The sequence below is a fragment of the Merops nubicus genome, unplaced genomic scaffold, assembly GCF_000691845.1.
Source record: "Merops nubicus isolate BGI_N331 unplaced genomic scaffold, ASM69184v1 scaffold6057, whole genome shotgun sequence".
Lineage (NCBI taxonomy): Eukaryota > Metazoa > Chordata > Aves > Coraciiformes > Meropidae > Merops > Merops nubicus.
This window is the reverse complement of record NW_008618203.1, coordinates 1-19,411: the sequence shown is the minus strand read 5'-3', so window position 1 is coordinate 19,411 and position 19,411 is coordinate 1. Positions and strand designations below refer to the sequence as shown.

At 40.9% G+C, this 19,411-nt stretch overlaps 1 protein-coding gene across 1 annotated transcript in view; it reads right to left on the bottom strand.

Moving 5' to 3' along the window:
* The window catches only part of CARKD (carbohydrate kinase domain containing), a 32,410-nt gene extending 14,018 nt beyond the window's left edge, over positions 1 to 18,392 (bottom strand). The window contains exons 1-5 of the mRNA XM_008943357.1: positions 18,077 to 18,392; positions 14,538 to 14,688; positions 13,197 to 13,242; positions 11,431 to 11,519; positions 226 to 334 (exon numbers count right to left, since the gene is read on the bottom strand). Of these exons, the coding sequence (XP_008941605.1) occupies positions 226 to 334; positions 11,431 to 11,519; positions 13,197 to 13,242; positions 14,538 to 14,688; positions 18,077 to 18,356 (675 nt within the window). The 5' untranslated portion in view covers positions 18,357 to 18,392. The remainder of the gene's footprint in view (positions 1 to 225; positions 335 to 11,430; positions 11,520 to 13,196; positions 13,243 to 14,537; positions 14,689 to 18,076) is intronic.
* Between the last annotated feature and the right edge of the window lie 1,019 nt (positions 18,393 to 19,411).

Sequence of the window (19,411 nt, the reverse complement as noted above, 5' to 3'; positions counted from 1 at the left end):
CCCATTAAACTAAAAGCTAAATCACAACCATATGAGTGTCTAAAATTCAGAGTGATGCTCACTGTTTAATAATGAAGACCATGAGTAACAGCTGTAACTTTCACTCACCAATATTTGTTATTTAGTCACCCCATGGAAAAGCATTTGTGTCATCATGTAGAAGGTAATTAATTGGTTAATAAAACCCAACCTAAAGACAGAATAAAACATCAGTGCAGACATTACCTTAGCGTTCTCAAGCAGAACTTCATCTCTACCTAAGCCAGGTCCTATGACAACTGAGTGCAGTCGTGGTAACCACTTTTCCACCTCATGGACAGCATTTGGACTATCACTAAATGGAATTGGGAGAAAAAGACAAGTTTAAAAAGGCTTCATTTTAATGTTCTCAGAAACTGAGGTGAAGATGCAAGACAGAAAGAGAGATTTCCTATCTTGAGTGTCAGGCAGTTTTAACCTCTCAACTACAAGAAAAATCTGTGACCCAGGAAATAAATGGTTATCCAAATAGCTGAAGTGAAATATTTCTCTTGATTCATTCCCTAAAGGATATCACATGAAAATGAGGAGGTAATTGCAAGTATCCACTGGAGTTGTTACAAAACACAAAACTAAAACCCAGGCAGGAAAGCAACAGTTCCTACAGTCTGTCAAAATTCTCTCTTTATGCTCCTCTGCAGAGATGACACCTTCAGAAGCATTTGTTCTGACTGAATTATGGCCAAACCCCCTTCCCCAAAAGGCAACAGGAGAATCAAACTCATCAGTCAGGGTATTAGCTGCTTGTAATGCTTCAGATTTCTGTTAGCCTTTGGGTTTTGTCTACAGTGGAAAAAGGAGGAGAAAATCCACTGCCAAATATAGCTGCCACAACTCCCCGCTCAGCCCCTCGCCAGAGACAGAGCTGTTTGTTTTGTGCTGATCAGTTTTGTTGTGTAAATAGGTCAGGAGATTCTGAAAGCACCCTCCAACAATGTCAGTTAATCCTTCCTGACAGTCGGGAGGGATAATTTAGCCTCCCTGCCTCCCTCCCCACCTCTGACACGAGGGGATAAATGAACATTTTAAGGGTGGCCCAGGGGAATGAAGCTCCCCCGGGCTAAGCAGGGAGGTGCAGGTCGGCAGTGGGAGAACCCTGCGAGCTGGCAGCACCTCCCCAGAGCTCTGTGCTCAGGGCTGAGAGCACATTTTATAATTAAGTGTCACCACCAGCAGCTGCCCTGCTGGGGCAGCACTGGGAAAAAGTGTTTCTCCCACAGCCCTTTCTGTGTGCAGCTCCAGGGGTGCAACAGCTCTGAGCAAGAGCCCAACAACTGCCAGGCAGATCACTTCTCTGGGGTTTCTTTGCCTTTCATCCCTGTATCATCACCCATCAGCTTCTGATGTTGATACAGGCTGGGAAAAAAAAAGGATTGAAGAAATATTTAAAGCACCACTAAAAAAAAATGCTAATTCTGTTAGATGTGGAAGGGTGAACATGGGAAAAACTGTCCATGAATCAAGCTGATAAAATATCCCCCATCTCTGAACACAAACCACTGTTTTATTTACATGCTGGAAGTGATTTTATCTCTAGAAGAACAATATAGATCCTAAATACATAGACATGGATTAGATATTTAGTTGAGAAATAGATATATATCATACAGAGAAGAATATGGAGATATATATACACTTGTTTATATATACACACATAAAAAAGGAGGTTTGAATGGACTGAATTCAAAATACCTTTGGATAGTAGAAGCCAAATACACTGAATAAATAAATGTTCCATTTAACATAAGCTAAGAACAGAGCCACAGCCAGCACTGAAACTGCTCTGCTCTTTTCCAAATATCTCATGCAAACAATCTCAAGGTAGAAACTTTGCCAATTTATTTATATTCAGGGTTGTACTAAGATAATTCTGCCTGCAACTCAATTGATAATGCACACTCCTCAAAACAAAGCCATCTCTTGGGAAATGAACAGTCCAGCACTAAGCCACTGCTGCTCACACTGCCCCTGGTAATAATGAAAACCTGCTGTAGAGCTTTTCATCTTCAAAGCCTTTCACAAACATTACAGTCATATAACTCCTTTGCAACTTCACATCAAGAAGGAACCCAAGGCACAGCAAGGGCCAAGAGGTTTAAAATGGTGATAGTAACTGTTACACTGCAAAATCAGCTGTACAAACATGCTGTGAAATAACTGATGGATTTTGATTCTTCATAAAGAAAGCAGAACCAATGCTGCCTCAGAGCAGCATCATGTCAACTCCACTTGGAGGTACTGGCTGCTGACAAGAGCTGGGGTTATGCAGCTAAGGACATCTTTAAAATATCCTCTACCTACAGCTTCTCTGCAAGTGGAAAGGTTATTGTGTCAACTTACAGTTTATTTCCCACACAGGCATCAAAGTAGAAGCATTTTAAAGCTGACAGAGTACAAGTGATCAACATCTAACTTACTTTGGGATGTCACCTTCAACGTTCCTGCCCATGGGGTTTTGCATGAGGACAGAAACTCTTCCAGCTTTTAGAGCTACAACCATCCACAACTTTGAAACATGGCCAGAGGAGTTCTCTGACAGAGGTCAGCTGCCCTCTGCACCTTCAGCAGGTAATGCTCAAGCTGCCTGGCACAGTCCCTGGGCTATGGCAGTTCTTCAGCAGAGGAAGAAGTTGTTGTGAGAGGCTAAAAGCCTTGCCAAGGGCTGTTTGGATCATTTGCCAGTACTGACACATGTTTGAGTACCTGGGAATAAATGCTCCTTGGCAGGGTTTAGTTTATTAGTGCAGGAAAAAACAATGCATGTTTTTGTTTGCCTGTGAATCCAAATCAGAGGAAAAAAAAACCCAAAACAACACTTTGAAGGCATCAGCACAGAACATGTCAGGTCCTCAGCTGTTTGCTGTGTACTGTGCTCATACAAATGATGTTCTTAACCCCCTTTGTCCCTCCATGCCAGCTTCTCCACCTGATTACTGACCTGATTTCAAACCTCTCCATTTATTTATCACCTTTACCACCCAAGTCATGCACACACAATTGAAATCAGCACTGGTTTGGGTTTTTTTAACTACCTAGAAAGGTATGAGGCATGAAGATGTCCCCTTAAGAGATGCAATCTTCAGGCTTGGACAGAAAAGGATCAAGTAAGCAAGAATCAGTGTTGCATTTAGAGGTGCAGAGCCACGTGATACACAACTGGGCTTCTTTCCAAACCAAGAATCACAAGTGCAATGCCTATTTTAAACCACAAAGCTAACAGTCATATAAAGAGGAGTCAGAAAATCTCTTGCAAGGGTGTGAGAAAACAACATCTGAATTTCTGACAAGAGGGGAAAAACTTTTGAGAGAGACTTTGATTAACTAGAAGTCAGGAATTTCCTAAAATAAAGCAAGATTTTTTTGGAGATGATGGGATAAGAAATTGGGGAAACCATGTGGCTTTACCATAATTTGCAGATAGGGACTCTGTACCATGGACATACACCAGGAATACTTTTGGGAAGCTGAATCCAAGCAGTAACAGCTGTGAACATGGGGAGTGTTCAGGAGAGGACCACTGTGCAGAAGTGTGCAGCTGAAGATGCTGCTGACAGACCACAGCTGTAGAGGTGCAGGATGTGAACACATCTTCAGCCAGCTACTCAACTTCCAGCTAAGCACTGTGTGTTATCTAGCACGTTATCAGATGTCATTCTGATGAAAATCTAAATTACAACACCTCGTTGTTTAATCAAGCAATTGAACAACACCCCAAAAGCCTCCTCAAAGTCTTGGCTTGTCTGGAAAAGAATCAATAAAGCTTTGACTGCATACCTAAAAGAACTGTCACAGGATAAACACATAAATGACAACTGGAAGACAACAGAAGCACTAAGAAGGGAAACTGAGGGAATTTCTATTGCTCATCTCATCCCTGTTCAGTAAAACTTTCCGTGGCAAAAGCTACAAAGATTCTTCAAATTAAACAGCACCAAGTCTCTGAAAAGGTGAGGACAAATTTCTTTCCTGTATTTTGGTAACCTGACATAACTTCTGCCCAATTAAAACCCATACACCCTGAAAAAGTGCCTCATCTTGCCACCTGGACTAGTTTTACACACAGCTAGAGCAGTGCTGTGCTTGTGGCAGTAAGTGCTGGATCCAGGACTGCACAGTCTCACTGTTGCCTCTAAATGTACCTCACAGCCTCTCCTAGTACCTCTTAGTTTTGAAAGAAAAGAAAAACTTTCAATCAAGCTTTCTGCTTTTCAAGACTTTCCTATATTTCACTACCACTCAAAAAAAAAAAATACATAAAACAGAGTTCTGTAGATCAGCTTGGTGAAAGCTTGATGTAACAACAAAGACAACAAAGAGCCTGAAAAAGATTTAGGCTACTACCCTAATATCACCCCTAGTTACTAAACATCTCCCAGAGCAGTCTGTAACAGATATTTGACAGATTCCATCTGCTTGAAAGCCTGCTCTAGGCTGCTCACTGACTTGACACCTAGGGCCTGAAACAACCCCCATCCCCATCCCTGTTTCTACCTGCTGCATTTTACTCAAAGCCTGGCTTTCACCAAGTGATCAAAAGCCACCAGAGCAACAGCTTTAAATTATTCCAGAAAGCTCTAAACTCAGCAGCTTTCCTCATTCAGGCTGAATGACAGTTCCTAGAGGGAAGGGAAGGACAGTGATAAGGTGCAGCCTTGTCATATTGCACAGGGACACAAGAAAACGTGAAGCCAAGTCAGCACAGGTGCATCTGGGAGCTACAGAACCAGCAGATAAGCATGAATGACAGCAGAGAGGAGGCAGCAGGACTGCAGCTCTTCAGACTTGTTTTGAGGCAGAGCTGGAGCCACCTCAGCAATCAGAGGTGTGCTCCGGACGTCACAGAACGCCAGTCAGCAGGACCTCCTGCTAGAGGGGGGCACAGGATGCACACAAGGCTGCTGGCACCTCATCAGCTCTGTGGGTTCTCTCTGCAGAGTGCATTTTTGAAGTTCTCTCATTATCTGAGTGCAGGGGGACTGAGGCAACTCCAGAAGCATGAAAATGTCCCCCTGCAAGAGTCCCTTACGTCAGTTCAGACAAAGCCACTTTTAAAGGGGCACTTTCAAAAGCCAACCTAGAGTCTTATCTTCAAAGATGGGGAAAAGTCTCTGATCTGAGGATGAAAGACTTCGGGGTTTGTTTGTCCAAGCACTGCAGGTAATTATATGAATGTGAATCAAATGTTAGACCTGCTGACACTGAGATCCTGTCATGTTGTACAGCACATCAAAAGAGCAGAAGATGGGACATAAGGCATTAGCTCCAGAATTTAAGGAGTTATCTCAGAAAGCTAATTATTAACTATTGTGGTAAACCTTGGGTGAAGCCATTATTGGAAACTGGGTAAATAAGATAGAGAAGAGAGATTACTCCTGAAAGGTTAGGTCAAAGGCATTAAAGGCAAAATGAAACAGTGCAAAAAATGTTTCAGCCTGAAATTAAACTCATGCTATATTCCAAAAGTAGCTCTTCTTATCAATGTTTAAATTGTCATTCTTGTAGATTAACTCCAAATTTCCCAAAGAGTTGAGGCTGCCTCTTTTGGCCCCATGAACAGAACTGGAGATAAGGATTTATTCTAGAAAGCTCAGTGATGACATTATCAGCTCAAGGGTCTCTGACCAAGCACCTCACGTAGAGCAAATCTCAGAGACAACACAGTGGCATCAAGTTGGATGGATGCAATTACAGACCAAAATCAGATCTATTTAGTAAATTAAGATAGTATATTGATGATGCCTCCCAAAAGTTTAGAGGAAAAAATGGTCATTGAGACATGCCAGGCTGCTGAGAAGTCTTTCAATAGTATCTCATCTGTAAATGTTGGGTAGACAATATTTATTTACTTCCTACAATCTGATTAAATGACAGAGAAGAAAATGAAAGGAGAACAAGGACCCTAATGAGAGTGAGACTGAATAATATTCAAATCAAGTGTTCCTTTGCAGTCATTGAATAATTAATTTAGACATCAGAAGTGAACCTGGTAGGCTTCATCTGAATATTAACAGCACAACCCACCAGCCAGGAGCAGCACTGGTGTCACAAGTTCTCAGCAAGACACTGCTCCTAATATGCAGACACCAACCATAGTCTCTGCTTGCTCCATATTCTGCCTTCAGGGCAGGGAGAGTGTGGATCACCTACTGGGGTACACATTTAGAAAAAATACTGTATTTACCATATCATATTTTGACATTATTATGATACAAAAAAACTCAGAATGTTTTCCACGGGTGCTCCTTGGACACCAAACTCTCATTTAGGTTTCAGATCTCTCACTTCACTAGAAATTGAGTTTTCAATGCACTCCAGGCACCAAACTCTCATTTAGGTTTCAGATCTTTCACTCCACTAGAAATTGAGTTGTCAATGCAATCAGAGCCAACAAAAACCTCTTTAATAATGAAACTAAACACGTTATACAAACAGGGTCACTGCTCTTATGCAGAGCAGAGCTTCTCACCTCCTGTGAGAACGAGGTCCAAAGGAGAAGAAGCTACTGCTTGATTCTATTTTCTGAGATTTCTCACACAGCCACGAGGACATCACTCAAGGTCAATCTTATCTAGCCTTGTAAAGATACCACAAGCATCAACACAACCATTTTACAACCTGCATTCAGCTATACAGAATCATAGAATCACTCTGGTTGGAAAGGACCTCCAGGATCACCAAGTCCAACCTCCACCCCAACATTTCCCTAACCACCAGACCACAGCCTCAAGTGCAACATCTGCTTTTGAACCCCTCCAGGGATGATACACAAACCTTTGAGGCAGCTGTAGTATGTTTTGGTCTCACATTATCAACATGTGTTATGGCAACCACCCCAAAAAGTATAATGGTACCCAAATATCTTGACCCCATATTTTCAGAGTTCATGGAAGTGGTTTTGACATATTAAGAGTTCCTGTGAACTGACTGGATCTGTCAATAAATGGACTGCAATCAACCCAAACCTGTGCCAGAAGCAAGCTGATAATGTCATTTCCCTGAGAATGAAACAGAGTTAAAACATCCCCAGGAAAACTAATGCACTTCTTTTTTTAAATGTTAAAATTGATAAATGAAGTGACAAGCTTTTATGACATTGGTGTCCCTCTCTAGTTGACATTCAGCTCTGAAGGCACAGATGAATCATGGGCATAGCTGAACCAGCACCCAGAAAGCTAGAGTGCTTCCAGGGGGCTGTGGACACATGAGAACAAGTCTCTGTGTGAGGATCTCCTCTGCTGACTGTCAGCTGGGAAGAGAGGAAAAAAAAAACCCCACACCTTGAAACCTTGAAGTGATAATAATAATATTTTAAAAAATAAATGCAGAAGCAAATCCAAGGCATGTCCACCTTCAGTCAAAGAGGGAGGAAAGGGACTACAGTATGGGCTGAATACACCTCCTGTCTCTCACTCTGCAGCATGCAGCAAAGAAGCTGCAGCTTTGTTTCCAAGAAATGGGTCCATCAGCAAGTTTTGTCTGTGGCACTGCATGTCAGGATGAGGAAAAGTTTAAGCATATTTCTTGAGTCAGCTCATACACACTGACCTTTATCTCTCCTTAGGGAAAAAAACCAAACTCTTTCTCATGTGATTCCTAGCTAGACTGCTGTCAAAATGAGCTCTGAGAGAAAGATCACAAAGTTTATGCCTGTTTCTTCTCCACAGGTATAACAGGGACCCAGCAGCCCAGTCACTTGGGAGGCATCTTTTTGGTAATCTTTCTCCTTGACTTCCCCAGGTGACAAAAATTCTTGCACTTCTTCCAGCAGCTGATTCAAAAGAGAGGTTGGACCCACGTTACACAGAGCTGTTTCACAGCTATCCTCAGCTAACACAACTAAAATGTATGAGCTTCCTCCCACAAAGGACCAGTGCTTTTGAATCTCCTCTCATAATGAATTAGAAAGGGACAAAAATCTTAATTAAGAGTGTTCCTGGGCTTTCTTTAAGAGACTTGGCACTGGTTAAAAGAGGTCAAATAACTAATCATGAGCTCACTATCCATGATTCACTTTCAGGACTTTTCAAATCACCAAAACATAGATAAAATCCAAATAAAAGTAGGTAAAATATGTTCCAGCAACTGTGATCTAAACTAAGCTTCTTTGTTAATGGTAACTGGCCACAACAGACAGGCCAGCCTTGTGAGAGTTTTCTCCTTAATTATTTTTACTTCAAACTGAAAAGAATAACCTTTTTCAAAATCCAACCCAAATCTTGAACTCTGCAGTTACCTGGATGACTCTCAGCAATCCTGGCAGTCCTTCCTAGTCCACACACACCCATAGGTAGAACCAGCTGGGGGGAAGGTATTAGTTCTAAATCCACACCTAGTTCAAGGGTGGCTTTTTTTTTGGGTATCACAAAATTTACATGACTTCAGGACCACAAGAAATTAATGACCTGACATCCAATTCTACTTCTCTGATAAAACCCTGGAGATCAAGGAGTGTATCGACTGTTGACTTTACAAATTGCCTGACAACCAGCTCACAAGTGGGCCTGTGGTATCTCAATCTTCCCTGGCCTACAGAGAAAAAACACTGTAAGATTATACAAAAGTCCTTGCAAGAGGGGAATCTAACACAATAGATTTATTGTATCTTCTTTTAAAATATAACCAGCTGGGTCCAAATAGCTCATTTAACTCTGTGATCACTCGCCTGTCAAGACAGGATAAGCCAACCCAACACAGGTAGCCAAAAAGTCTGTTCCACCTGACCCAAGTCAGGGAGTTAACATGTGGAATATAAAAAAGCCCCTGAAAACTGTCCTCCAGAAAGCTCCCAACACTAATGCAAGAAAGTATGCACACATCTACAGCAGAAATCCACACAGAAAATGCCTGCAGTAAAAACTAATAACAGACAAGATAAAACCTAGCTTTGGCATTTGTGTAGAGTTTACAGTAAGAGCATGTTAGCTGAGAAAACAGGGAAATGTAGCACAAAAGGCCAGTGGTGACAAGGCCATGGTGACTCAGACTCTGTATACTCCACTACTCAGAAGACCCAGGCTTCTGCAAGATACACTTCTCACTTCTTCACAGCAACAGAAAAAGCCCATCAGGAAAAACACTGGTTAGCTGGTCAGTTTTTAATACATACTTTCATGAAAATCAAGTCCTTGTGGAAGGGGTCAGAATGCATTGGACAGAACCCCTGAATAAAAAGGAAAAGCTCCTAATGATAATGCTATTTGTGGCCCCTGGACACCCAGCTATCACTGTTCAGCTCAGGAAGTGAGAATGCCCAGAGGCAGGTGCTGAAGCTTCATCCTCCCAGCTCCTACCTTCACTCACAGGAACAGGGAACAAAGTGGAGCCAAAACCCACAAAGCTGCACTATGGGCATCTCCAGCATGGGAGGTGACACCAAAATACACCCAGGATGGTCTGTGTGGCCCAGGACAGGAGGAATTGCACCTGAGACACAACAGTGCAACTTCCAGCTCTGGTGCACCTTGGGGAGTCAAGCCATCAGAGATCCACAACAGCAAAACAAGCCAGGAGAACACCCCCATGCAGGGGCAGCAGGAAGAAAAGAGCCTCTTCTTCCCTGGAGGTGAGGTGAAGGCAGCAGGGAAGGGCAGCAGCAGCCAAGGCACAGAGGAGGTGATAAAATGTCAGACTCCTGGCAGTACAAAATGGCAGCTGAACCCTGGCGAAGTGCCAAGCTGTTCAAACAGTGAACTGAGGGGCACAATCATCATTAGCATAACAAGAGAGTGGTGCAACAGCTACCTAGTTACTCTGAAGGGTCAGGGAGAAATCAGAACATGAAAAGTGTGAGGCTGGAGACAAAGGACCTCACCAGAAAATGAGGCTGTTTGTGGAAATCTGAATAAAACCTGAGCTCAATAGAGTCAGTCAAGATTTTATTCTTTCTTGGCAGAAAAGTGTTTTCTCTTCCCCTCAAATGAAGCAGAAGAGGTAAAATGATAAGAAAATTTAACAAACAAAACCTGAACATTGTGATATTTGAATTTTTTTCATCATATAAACTATATTTACAGATCCATTGCTTCACACCATTAGCCAGCTGACTGGGGAGCTGTAATACAAGTATGAAACACTGACTTTTAGGCTTAAAGCTATGTGGGTATGAACATCTCTAGATTCACTGGACTTGGCACATCTGGAGGAATCTACAGACAGAGCTGAAGTTTAAAATCAGAAATTCTCTTTACAAATAGAAAGATAAGAGTGCACACTGAGATCTGAATTTCACAGGAGACACTAAGAACCTGTATATATATATAAAAAAAACCCAAACCATCCTTACTTCCTTACTTCACAGGCACAATCTGGTCCTCCATGAACAGCAACTTCACTGTTTACACATTGCCATCTCTGTTTCTCTCTGTGCTGCCTCTGCTTCTCCTGTGAACCTTCCCCATTACCACAGACATCAGGAACCCTGTTTATATGAAAAATGCTTCTCCCAAGCCAAGGTCAACTCCTTCCCACAGGAGACAACTCTATCCTACACATCATCCATCAATACAACCTAAGTTGCACTCTAATACTGCCATTAAGATTCTCCATCTCATTTGTTATCATACAGTACCAGACAGAACATCAACTGAAGATGTCTTTTGGATTTTAGAGGCTAATGCAGCTGGACTGGTAAAAACCTTATCCTTGTTATCTTCCCCTTGCTTTCAAACATCTTTTTTTCCCCTGTCTAAAATGCACAAACTCATTTCTTATATCTTTAAAAAAACCCCAAACAGGACATCAAAACACAACCCTTGATATTTGACTGACTTCTTTCTCAGCACCACAGGACTGAAACCCACCTTTAGAATGTACAAAACTTATGGCTTCCAACTGCAGGCATCACATAAGGGAGATCACATTCTTCTTCTCAGACACAGAAATATTTCTCCCACCATAAATCCCTCCTGACAGCAATATCTGACAAACATGATTTTAAATTACACTTTTTCTAGCTCCATCACAGCTTTGCTGTGTACCCCAACAGACTCTGCCACACACCCATAGAATTCCAAGCTCAGGGACACACACCTAAGGCACACATCTTAATTCTCAGTGGCAGCACTCAGAGCAAACCATCACAACACCAAATTGACACAATTTATCCTCCAAAAGTTGACCCATCAGTAACATATTTCAGAACACAAATTCAGGGAAGCACAAACTGATTTTACACACAGTGAGTACTTTTGATGGCACTGAAAAAAGTTCACAAGTGATTGTTCTCTATTAAATATCTAGCTGTTTGTAATAAACCCAGGAGTTTTTGAAACCTCCAGCTCATCCATCCTGTAACTCAGAAAAAGAAATAACACAAACTAATCAACTGGCAGACAGTAATGTTCAAACTAGTAACCCTGACTGACTCATTTAAACAGAAGATAAGTCACTTACAGAACTGGATGGACAATCAGCTCTGGACTATATGATTTGATTACTGTTGCTGCATCTTTGGTACAAAACACATGGGATAAATCTGCACCCTAAAAAAGAAAATTTGCAGACAGCATTATCAGATACACACTTAAGAATAACTGAGGTTTGCTGACTAAATAATTCACCCAAATTCTTCCTTTCCAGTCCTTAAAGTAAACTTTATTATTTTTTCTATTCTGGCTTACATAACCATGCAATGCTTTGGAGGATTTTTCAAATCTAATTTTCAATATAGATTTTTTTCTGCTTCTCACTGAAAGACTGAGTGAAAACACAGATGCAGAACCTTTACTCACCTGAGAAATGTTTCTCACTTGCAGATAAGCACAGGCAAAAATGTCACATGTACAATAAGAAGAAAGGCAAAAGAACACAACTGAACAAGAGATAAGCTACTAGAGACAAAAAATAACACTGTACTATACTTCCAAAATATAGTTATGGCAATCTCTGAGGACATTTCCAGTCCTATTAATTTTACCCAACAGGCCAAATCCATGCCAGATAAAGGCTGGCACAATGTCAGCAACACCTCTTTAAGTTAAATAAGCATTAAAGCTGAAGAGTTTAGCCTCAGGCCCCTGTTGTCATCTCAAAAAATTCAGACACACATCTATAAGCAGTGACCAGAAAGCTCAGTCTTGTATCTGCCCTGCATAATGAAATTCCCCAAGGTTAAGAAAGCTTCTCCTCTGCTTTACTGCTATATACATTTAACATTGCAAGCTACCAAGCAAGGCAGAGATTTGTTCCCCTGACTCTTTATGTGGAGATGCAATGATCTGAGTCCAAGTGACTTCAAAAGGGAACCTCCTAGTATGTCCCTGTATTTGCACACACTGCACAGAAAGCTGAATGGCCACAATATCTTCTAGAAGATGGCATCAGTTCAGTTTTAAATCCTCCAGGGACCACATCCTGGGTGTGTGTGCAAATACCTGAACTGGTTACCTACTTACTGAAACAAATCCCCAAAAAGGAAAAGCTACACAATGAACTGAAAGTACTGACCCACTAGACACAGAGTATTGAAAAGTGGATGTATTATTTATGTATCATTAGCTGATGTTTGAATAATCACCACTGTATTTATGTAGCCTGCAGTAAATATGTTTGTAGCCAGTTAATACATCAGCAAAATAAGCTCACACTTCTAGGGGAAAAAAAGCTTAGAAAATACTTCTGCTAAAAGGTATGATGTAAATAAAATGTGTTATTAAAAATCACATTAAGTTAAAGCAACAATTTCCAGACTTAGAGCAGAGAAGAATTTTACTAGCCTAAAGCTCTAAGTTTTGAAAGAAACTGACTTCACTCAACACAAGTCCAGAAAAAAATTCCTGAAGAACTGACTGCAGCACAGAAAAGAAAAGTAACTTTATACATTAATCTGATGTTATTGTTCACTTTGGGGTAAAATATTTCATCAAGTTTGAAATTTCTTATCCAAGGCACTGATAAAAGAGTTCTGAGTTTTTGTCTTTGTTGAGATGTGTCTAACTCTACCTTATACAGAGGAAACATTTAGAGAAAGCACAACAAATAACACATATTTACACAGTATTTCTACAAATACAGTAACTAAGGATTTTCTTTGCTAAACAGAAGACCTTTTAGAACTCAAATTTCCTGTGCCATGCAGAACCAATGCTTTTACAAAACAAGAGCTTAGCCAACATAAATGATGAAAAGTTAATTTTGGATTGGCATAGAAGAACACGTACCACTTTGAGAGCTGTAATTGCAGCAAAATATGGTGCTCCAGTGTATCTAGAATAAAACACAACTTAGGTTAGGAAGCAGTTGTGAGATCAGATAATCTGGAAATCAGCCTGCCATAATGAAGTCCCAAATTCAAGAGTAAATTTTAATAAAAACCCTTTCTCTCTTGTTTGCTGTAAAGGATAGATAAAATGTTGCTGTACTGAAGCCAATGTCAAGCCTTACTTTGATTTCAAAGGGGCAGGATTCTACCTGAGCCACCTGATCCTTTCATAGAACTATTTATAGAGATCATGCCACAAAAAAAGCAAACTCTTCTCAGACAACCAAGTTAAAAGTTTAGAGACCAACCAAACCAAACGGGTCCAGCACTGTTTGCAAGACAAATCTGGGATCTGTGACCTGGATTGATCCATCTGGTGTTAGATGCTTAACTAAAGTGCCAAAAAACTGATTCCAGTTGCCCTAAACTCTCTTTATGAAGACTGAAGAGTGAGATATGGACAGTCACTCTCCAGAGATGCCTACTTCTGCCAGGAGGAAGAACCTAAGCCCATTAGACCAACAGGAAAACTAACTCCTGGCTAATCAAGCCAGCTCCAAGCCAGCACCTTTTTGCTCTTTTCAGTGTGTTTATTAATGGCAGATGTCCAGCAGCAGATCTCCTTTCCAGCAGAAAGATGCCATCTCTATTTCAAAAGGAAAAAATGAAAACCAGGAAGGTGTAGTGGCTCATTCAAAGTATTGTTCACATTGCTGAACATGGCCAAGAGAAGAACAGAGCCTGTTTTATCTCTAGGACAGTACAGCATTTAACTGATTTAGGCTATATCTTTTTTTTTTTCCAAAACATGCTATTTCTATTAGTCCAGAACATAAAACAAGATGCTGACAGAATCCAGCAAACATGGCAATTTATCCAAAATCAAAAGTGTGCAGTAAGAAAGTCTTCTATTCCTGATTTGAGAGACCCAGCTCCCAAGACACTAAAATATAAAAAACATCAGCTGTGCCACTGTCTCTATTCTACTTACTCTGCAACTTCACCATGCAATGGGAAAAGACTAACACTCAAAGCAGAGAGTCTGGTGGTCAAAAAAGACAGAGAGGTGTCTGAGTCCATGTCTGCCTTAAGTTCTAAGCTTCAACCACATCCACTACCAAAATTTTTGCAATAAAACTGCAGGGAAACATTTTCCTTCACACAGTCACGATGAGGGACTAACAAAGCTCTCTGGAAAAATACCTGTGTTTTAAAAGCAAGGTGAGTCTGAATGGCTTCTACAAGGGCTCGTGACATCCTCAGACTCAGAAACAAAACCTCCAGTTTCTGTTTAACTTACTCTTGACATCCTCCAACGATGCCTATACGCCCATCCTGGCCTTTATGCCTCTTCCCTGTCAGAGGGGGGATGACGTTGCGCACCAGCTGAAAGATGTTCTCCATGTCCTTCAGAGTGTGTGTTCTGTGCAGGGAGAAAGTCCTCTCTATCACTGAAAAGAAGAAAATAAAGTGTTAAAGCATGTTGATTCTTGAACTTTTAAGCACTCAACAGCAATAAAATCACTTCAAGTGACATCCTTCTAAACCCCAAATGCTTCGTCACCTCCAGGCCTTTACCAGTGAGTAACGAGGGAAGATGATTATTTTAATAATGAATTTAGGGACTGATGCAGAGAACATTCCCACTGATTGCTCACAGTCCTCATTTAGGGCTCAGGTACAAAAAGAAACAACAGCTCAGAAGAGTTATAGGAACATTTTGTAACTAGAAATACCTTCTTAGTCCAGCCTGAAATCACTTCCCTAATTAAACTCCACTGAAATAGGAAGGACTAAACACACCCAGACACAGAGGGAGCACAAAGCAACAGAAACCACATTTTAAATGTACACCCCACCTTATCTGCTGCTTCCCCTTAGAGGCTTCCACCTCTTAGCAGAATCAGGGGGGCTACCTCACTGCTTTTTTATTTTGGAAGGTAGCTACAAAGCACCACCAAAGTCTTTCTGCAAAACTACAATCCAATGCACAAGATCCACACATGATAAATATCACACCAGGGCAAATTTTAGCTGTCACACAACTACTGATCTCTGGTGCAAAGCTCTATGTCAAGCTGCATATCAAAACCAGTGTACACTCAGAAGGCTACAGAGTCAAATGAGTTTCAAAAGGCCAAAAAAATTTAGAAAAAAGTATTTCAATGATTATAACTGAAGAGAATTGAACCGTTTACCAAACATGGGACAAATCTGAAGATCTATACTTCTACCAATAAAGTGTTAACTATAAATTGCAGCAAATATGTTAAAAGGGTAAGTTCTTACATTTCAGCAAAGCTCCTCAACTGTACAGTTGTGCTCAGAAGAGCATTTACTTGAATGTTGATATTAGTTTCCTAGACTTTAGTTATGCTTACTTTCTTTTTGAAAGATCTTCTAAGGAACTGCTACATAGAAATACATCATTATGCCAAAACTAACTCCCACTACAGTCTGTACTTCCAGCAATCCCATCCCCCAACATCAAAATCTACATGAAAAAGGGGAAAAAAAATTAAAAAAAAACCAAAACAAACCACAAAACCAAACAGGAAAAACTTTTCCAGACATTTTGGCTGTAATAATGGGAAAAAAAATTGTAATAATCAAGAAAACTCTGCATCTGTGCACTATCAGCAGAAAGCATCATTTTCTCTGTCTTACACAGAACCTAGACCTAAGCCAGACACACAAGTCTTCAGTAATAAAATGCTTTTGTATTCAATAATGATAAATACTCCTGGCTAATCTTTTGCTTTTAAAATCCTCCTATAATACAGGCATCCCATTACTCTTGAGATTAAAGAAAAAAAAAACAACAAAAAAAACCCATCCTGTTTTGGATTATGGCCAAACTAGCACTGCAGTGACCCAGCACAGCAAATGCTCATCTCCTCTGGAAATCTTTAAATCACACTTCATACACCCACTGGTGTTCAACCACATGAGAAACATCTTTATCACATCTCTTGTAACCCTTCAAGTGCAAGGGTTCTTGGCAATCCTCTCATTTGCTCTCAAGGAGGCCCTCTGTTTCTTTATTGCTGTTTTTTGCTTACATGGAAACATAAGGTGAATGCATAAAAAATGTGGAAAAGACAGAAAATGATGCAATAAGCAATTCTTAACCTAGTCTCACTTACCCCCAGAAACACTGGGGCTTATTTAGCTATAAACAAATCTTAATTCCTTAAAAGATGTGCTGCCTGAAGTGTTATTTTCACATTTTATTACAAATGCTTTATTACACCTTCACCAATTAAAAGATCAGAGGCTGCATTTGCTCTTGCTGCAGTTAAATATATACATATAATGAATTTTTGCATGGTGTCATGTGGTTGTACACCAATCTGATGAAATCCAGCAAGAAAACTTGACCTTCAGTTCCAATCTTTACAGATAATGAAACTCAGCCAAAAAACCTCTCAGAAGTAATGGTAAGGCTTTGTGTAGGTACCATCACCCCAGTCTAGAACCTCAAATAATTTCAGATCATAAGGGATTTTTCCAAAGCACTTCAAGTTTCCTTTTAAATTAAAAGTGAAAACAACACTTAAAACACAGAATCTGTGTACATGCTGCAAGTCATCCACAACATCCTGCTGCCATCACAGAATGCTACTGACCAACTGCCCAGCCCAGAAGAAACACAACCCTAAACCCACAACCCAACCACAGACAGCCCCAACCTCCCCGACCCCACGCACCCTCCAGGGAACACGGCACCTCACTTAGAACTGAAAAGGCTCCAAGGTCCTCTGAGGAACCAGAGAATGCCCTTTGGGATCTGCCATGCTGGATTATTATTCACCACTGAGGTTGGGTGGGTATTTTTCGTTTTCAACCACACTTTTTTCTTTGCAGCAGTGTGAAAATTGGGATGAGGACAGAATGAGACCTGCTTTGTTTCCACGTGGCCAGCTAGAACCACCCAGCCCCAGGCTGGCTCTGGCTTCAGCATCAACACAGTATCCCTGAGTCCACCCAGAGTAATCCCAGGAGGAGCTTTCCTCCACGTGCTGCAAAGAGACTATGACAAAGACAAATGACTTGGAGCCAAAGATCCTGAGAAGTGTGTTAATGACAGCCAATATCCAGCTATTAACTTCTGGCCCACGCATAAGGTATGGAAGGAAAAGCCTGTGCATAAATACCAGTTCTAGAGTTCCTCCTTTGACTTTTTCTTTAAAATAAATTCAGTCACCCACAGAAATTTTAAATTAAGTTATGTAGAAGAAATATCTATGCCAGCATTTTCATCTTCTGTTCCACCTACACCACAATAATACAACATTCAATCAAAAGATTCAGAACTGATTTAAAGCAATGCATTTTAAAGAAGCTAAATTTTAACTTGTGACTTACTTCAATGTAGGCAAAAGTCCAATTCTTTCCCCAACCCTGAAAAAACACATGCACAGCCTTAACTTCACATACTGGGGTAGGCCTGTTGACTTCAACAGCAGCAGAACTTCTGCTAAAAGGCACCTGACTTTCCCAGCTCGCTCCCAGCAAATGTGCTACTTGTCTTTTAGATATAAAACTTCTCCTGACTTCACTTTACAGAGACACGCACACAAAAAGAAGTCTCCAGTGTTTACAGGGTCCAGAAGGTGCGATTTCGCTCGTTAAAATGTTATTGATAATAAATCTATATTAATTAGGCAGTACAATGGCACAAGTGACGACTGAATCTCATTGGGTATCAGACAGACACCTTCACCACGGCATTAAGAATTCCAATTAGCTTTTATTTCCAAAAGCTACTTACTACGAGTGCTTTCACACAGATGGTTAAAAGAAAAGAGCTTTTATTTATGCTATAGAAGGAAGTACCTATGGGTGGAGAAAGTGCTGCTGTCATAGCACTATAATTAAAGTTATCCCCATAGGAACGATGGTTCGCTCGCTGAGGTGGACTCGCCGGTATAGACTGTGACCTCTGGGATACCGTGGAGGAAATCCCTGCCAACATCTGTCCCAACATCTGTAACATCTGGAGCTCTCGAGCGTGCTCGGCTTCGCGGCGCTTGTCCTCGATTTTGAGCCTCTGCTCTTCGTATCTGTAAAACTTCTCTTCTGTATCCACGCTCTGCTGCAGGAATTTTTCCATCATTTTATCTAGCGTTAAATTGGCGTGGCGTTTTTTGGACCTTTTGGGCTGGCTGAGAGGGGGGGTGAGAGTTGGAGCATTCATTTCTTTAAAGCCTAAAAGAAGAAGAGAGACCATTATTTTGCTGGAGGAAAATAAGAAAACAGGAAAAATAATCCCCCTATGAGGTGTGCACCTAACCTACCGTGAAGCTGTTATATTTTTTTAGTGGGAATTGTAATTATTTCACCTATTTTTTTATTTCAGAGCACCAAAGCAAAACCACAAGCTTCTACCAGGTTATAAAGGTAACAGGAAAATCACAGAGGCATCTTCTAATTGTTGTAGTACTAAACTTCAACAATAGGAGTCTTTTTGATCTTCTAAAAAGGTTTAAGTGAAGGCTATTAAATAGTATAGCCTCATTTGTGTATTGCAGGTAATTACATTAATCTAAATTGAGTTTCAGTCTGTTGGCATTCTGGATTTGCATTTCAAAAGAACATCAGTGTAAACAACTCTTTGATGGGGTTTATGTGTAAAAAGAAGGTTGGTTAAATGTCAGCCAATTGGCTGATTCCTCAGTGATGTCAACTTCTGAAGACAGGTTCATGTTTGTACCAAAACCGGGCCACTCATCTAGATTTAAAACAAACAAATAACGCTGCCCCCTCCCTCCACAACAGAAATCTGGAGCTGAGGGTGAAGAAGGAGCAAGGCAAGGGCAGATTTTATTTAAGGGCCCTTTCTGTCCACAAGCCCTTTAAAGTTCCAAGCAGCGTTTCTGAAACAACTCGAGCAATTAATTACGTAAAAGCTCTCCCCTTGCTTTCTGGCCCATCTGCAACAATAAGCAGATTTTTCAGGTATTATCGTCATCACCATTTTAATACCGATTAACCAAACTGCCCACAGTCTGCAGGGAAGGGGAAAATCCCCCAGCCAGAAGGCAGGATGCCTGTTCTCTCGTCCCGCGCTACCTGACACTTTGTCTCGATCATCTCCGCGCTCGTTTTCCATCGGTCGTCCTTTGATAAAAGGGCGATAAAAAATCACCACGGCCTCCGTCCCCCAGATCT